The sequence below is a fragment of the Cystoisospora suis genome (assembly GCF_002600585.1).
Source record: "Cystoisospora suis strain Wien I chromosome Unknown contig_2891, whole genome shotgun sequence".
NCBI classification, from domain to species: domain Eukaryota; phylum Apicomplexa; class Conoidasida; order Eucoccidiorida; family Sarcocystidae; genus Cystoisospora; species Cystoisospora suis.
In genome coordinates this window covers 12445-17300 of record NW_027155687.1, presented here as the reverse complement: position 1 = coordinate 17300, position 4856 = coordinate 12445, and the positions used below count along the sequence as shown (strand labels likewise).

Below are 4856 nucleotides of genomic sequence, written 5' to 3'. Positions count from 1 at the left end.
AGATAGATAGATAGATAGATAGATTAAAGATAGATAGATAGATAGATAGATAGATTAAAGATAGATTAAAGATAGATAGATTAAAGATAGATAGGATGGAAGGAGAGAGAGAAGAGTTTTGATGGGCATGTGTCAAAGCGTGTAGTGGTGGCAGCTGTGTGTATTGCAAGTCCGCAGTTCCTTTCACTATGCTCTAGAAGGCTCCGTGGGAAGAATCGTCTTTTTTGCTACGACATTTCTAGATCCATTTATAGAGATGTGTGGAGAGGCAGCATTCTTGTCATCGTTGTGGTATGCTCTTGCTGTCCTAGAATAGTTCGTCAGATGCACATTACGGAGATTCTTCAGTCAAGAAGCAGATGGGGAATAAGAAGAAGAAGAGAAGATAGTGAAGTTTGGAAATGCGTGAATATCAGAGTCTATAGAGAAGTTTTTTCTTTTGATGAATGCATGCGGTCATGAGGACTTTTTAATTAAGACCTCTTGAAACATGTCGATCTGCATGCATGGGTCTTTCACATGGCATCAATCCTTGCAGTGAAACAAGGTTCATTTCTTATTTTATCGAGTCTTATGCAACCGAAAGAAGAAGAAGAAGAGGGGTTACTTTGTCAAGAGAGACGAAAGAAAAGAAGTTGTCTCTCTTCTTCTCCTCTGTTGATTTGCTTGTCTTCTTCTTCTTCATTCTGTTNNCTTACTTTTCCCTATGCGTGGTTTTGTATGGTGTTTGCGTGTTTCTTCTCTTTGTTTCTTTTCTTCTCTTTCTCATCTTCTTCTTTTCTCAAGGTCATCATGCCTAGTACTCCGGCGAATATGTTCCATGCGTTACGTCGTCAAGTTCATCGGGAATTTCGCAAGCCTTTGATAGTTTTCTCTCCTAAGCGAATGCTCAAAATGAGAGCTGCCATGTGTGCTCTCAACCAACTTGACGAAGGCACCAGGTTCAGAAGGTAAGCAAAAAAAGAGACAAGAAAGATATGTGAGAAAGAAGAAAAGAAAGATATGTGAGAAAGAAGAAAAGAAAGATATGTGAGAAAGAAAGAGCAGGGGGGTGTATGTGACGATGTCTCTCTTGTCTGCTCTTCGGTTCTTTCTGTTTTTTCTTTTTGGATTCTTCTCTTTCCTTGTTTAGCTTGCACTTCTTCTCCTCTCCATCTGTCTCTTTGTCTGGATATATACAGATCTATGAGTATGATTAGGTGGTATATATCTCCTATGCGTGTGTATGAACGTGGGTCTATGTGTATGTGTACTAGCACCTTGAGAAGAGGCGTGCGTGTGGATGCTTGACTCGATCTCTCTATGGGAGAGACAGAGAGAAGATACCAATGCGTTGTCTTCTTTCCTGCTATCTAAAGAAAATCTCCGGAGTTATGAGGCCAGTTGTAGTAAGAGGGGTTCTATTTCTTTCTCTCAGCGTCATAGGACAGCATGAAATCTAGTGTCTTTGCATAGATCTATTTATATACATTCACCATTCTCATCATTCCCCTCCTACTGTGTTCTTTTTCTCTTTTCTTCACTCGCCTCTCTCTCTCTCTTTTTCTCTTCTCACCTCTCTCCTCTTCCCTCGTCTTTGTTCTTTCTTCTTCTCGACACTAAAGTAGGCCTAAGCGCTTGTCTGAGAAGATCCAGGTCGGCGTGTAACGGTTTTCTTCACTCTCTTCTATCGTCTATGTCTAGACATGTCTATCAAGGGAATCTGTGTCTTGCAGGACAGGAGAGAGTATCTGTCGATGGTGTTTCACCCCTTGAATCTTTCTCACTCTCTCTCTCTTTTCCTTCTATTTTCTCTCAGGTACATCCCTGATAAAACAGTGACGGCCGGAGAGAATATAGAGAGACTTGTTGTATGCAGCGGCCAGGTGTATTACGATCTCGTTGCAGCCAAGGAGAAGATGAAGAATAACGAAGGAGAGGAGTCAGGTAAAAAAGTCAGGAAGCACCTATATGGACATCTACTACAGTGAAGGAGAGACATAAAACTTCACACGAAAACGAGACTGGTATATCCATCCATCTATATATATATATATACCATATACAAAGTAGTAGACATGTGTCTAGGTGTCTCTTGCCATATAGGTGTGTGTATCTACGGAGGATGCAGTGTACATACAGTGTTACGCACATACATCCGTCGGGGCTCTGATGTATGTCCCATGTGAGTGTGACATAGAGGATGATCTCTCTATTTGTATTCGTCATTGTCCATCTCTCTCTTGTATTTAAGGCCATAGAGTCTATTCCTCCCTCTTCTTCAAAGGGCGTTGCGTTGCGTTGCGTGCCTCCTCCTCGTCGTCTTTGTCAGCGTTCAGATAGATTCTTCTCACGAAGGTCTATAGGGAGGTAGAAACTTCCGTGGGGTGAGACACGAGGACAAGATATACGTTAGCTCATCATTGTTTGAGAGAAATCTCATTCTCTCTTTCGGTGTTGTTGTACTCAAGAATGTACGGTAGTTATGTATCTTTCTTCCTTGTCGTGCAGTGGAAGAGAGAGAGGAGTCATTCTCTGGTCTCTGGTCATTCGCGGGTTCACTGGGCTTTGAGAAGTCGTGATTTGGAGTCGATAAGATAACGATGAATGAGAGAGAGAGAGAGACCGATGGGTTTACCCACCTCGCTGCATCTCTCTTTGTAGGGAGAAGATTCACCTGCACGTATCTGTCTGTCTGTGTGGATATATGTTTATACCTATATGAGTCTGTAGCCATGAGTGCACGTATACATGACTCCAGCTGGAGTGGCCGTCTGCTCTTGCAGATGCGCGAGGAAGAAGAAGAAGGGAAAGGGCGGCGGTGTATGTAGAAGGGAGCAGCAGTACATAGCGATCTTCATACATGCACGAGCGTTAACATAGAGATGAAACTGTGATAATTGTGTTCTATGTTGACATCTTCAGCAGGTCACAAGATAGCCATTGCTCGTATGGAGCAGTTATCTCCTTTCCCCTTTGATCTTTTCATTGAGAATATTCAAGACTATCCTAATCTCAAGTCCATTGTCTGGGCTCAAGAAGAGCCGATGAATCAAGGTAAGAAGAACCTGGACGGTCTGCTTACATAGCAGAGGCGTAGATTCTATAGCAAGTATACGATGCATACACGGACCTACGCAGGAGGAAGCGATCTTCGGGACTGAAAGCGAAGATCCGTCTTTCGATAGATAGATTAAAGATGATAGATAGATTAAAGATGATAGATAGATTAAAGATGATAGATAGATTAAAGATAGATAGATAGATAGAGCTGTCCTGTACAACCTTAGTCGTACTCGATGCTGAGGCTCCTTTTCTCTATCTTTTCATATCTACGTTAACAGAAGAGTTACAACAGATGATGAGGTGCATCTTTTTGTGGTAGCATGGATGAGTGAGCTAACTTGTCTTCTAGCTATACATAGATGTACAGAGCACCTTGTGTGCACCCTCCTGCTCTCTCTGATTCTAATGCGGGAAGTGCATGTCCCTTCATTACCCAGGGCCTCTGTCGTTTGTATAGCGGCTTTCTTTTCATATATAGAGGCTGGGTTATGGATGACAGGATTAGTATTATCACAGTTATAAGATCTTCTTTGTTCAACAGAGAGAGGAAGAAAGAATATTGTGCTGTATATACATGTCGTATCTACACGCGTGAATTGCGGGTTGTGCCTGTCAATCCATGCATCCGAGGATAGCAAGCGAGCTAAATAGCACATAGGAGCCAACGAATATCTATATCTATACATATATATATATATATGCATGCATGCATGGCAATAGACGTCAGCAGGGCTGTTTGTTTTTGTTTGCTTTTGAAGGCGCTTGGTTTTATACGTCAAAGAGAATCGAGTCGTCTCTGAAGCATTTGAACTATCCTAACGATATTCGTTCGCCTATCTATGCGGGTCGTGATGTAAGCGCGGCGACGGCGACAGGAGATAAGAAGATCCATGACGCGGAATTGGCACAGCTCATTGAAGATGCTCTTAACCTGAGAAGGACCACGCACTCTTATCTTGAGAAATATACACAGACCAACAACGGCAGGCATGCCAAAGAAGAAGAGGAAGAAGAAGGGCCGATGGCAACTCAGGCAACTAACTGAAAAGAGGAGAGGTATCGAGTCTCGAGAGATAGAGATGAGAGAAGAAAGGATTCTCAGAGCGTGGCTGGAAGAGGAAAGAAGAAAGACTATAGAAAGAACAAGAGGAGGAAGAAGAAGGACTTTCGGGTTGCCCTTTTTGTGAGTCTTCGTATCACTGAAGAAGAACACGGATTTGAAGAAGAGAGAGGAAGGGTATGAATGTATGTGTGAAGATGATATTCTACGCTGTCTTTCATAAGATACTTGTCTAGTATGCTAGATGAAGTGCTTTTCGCTTTGTAGAAGAGAAAGAAGAAGGGGTCGTTGGCATTGCTGGGTTGGTGTGTGTGTGTGTGTGTGTGTATGTACACCATCGATGGATCTCTAGATGCTGTGTTATTTCTTTCGTATAGACATGTGACCGTGTTCATCGCTGTCTGCCTCTACATCTGGTTCTCGTTAGGCTGTATAGATCTCTCTGTCGGTACTCATGGATGTAGGGGGAATTCTGCTTTGTCAGCTGTCTCCTAACGACACTCACGCCTATGTATGTAAAATACCTATCTACAAATGCATGCGAATGCACCTGGAGGTACACTCCGGATATTCGACTCAGCATACATGCTTTTAGACATCTGAACTTCTGTTTATGCGCAGGGCGATAGACATCGATGTGGTAGTTGTATAGACATACTAATGATGTATATAGAGTATGCTAAGGGTCCTCCATACCACTCTCGTCTGTATGCTGTGCATGACTATGTATGTCTGCGTACATTTGGCAAAA

General features: G+C 42.6%; 1 protein-coding gene across 1 annotated transcript; it reads left to right on the top strand.

The window, feature by feature from the left end:
- Positions 1-780: 780 nt before the first annotated feature.
- Positions 781-4856, top strand: CSUI_005867 (oxoglutarate dehydrogenase (succinyl-transferring) e1 component). The gene is made up of 4 exons (XM_068066034.1): positions 781-950; positions 1799-1926; positions 2908-3036; positions 3804-4856. Exons 1-4 carry the CDS (start codon positions 793-795, stop codon positions 4088-4090), a joined length of 702 nt encoding a protein of 233 aa, XP_067921991.1. The 5' UTR covers positions 781-792; the 3' UTR covers positions 4091-4856.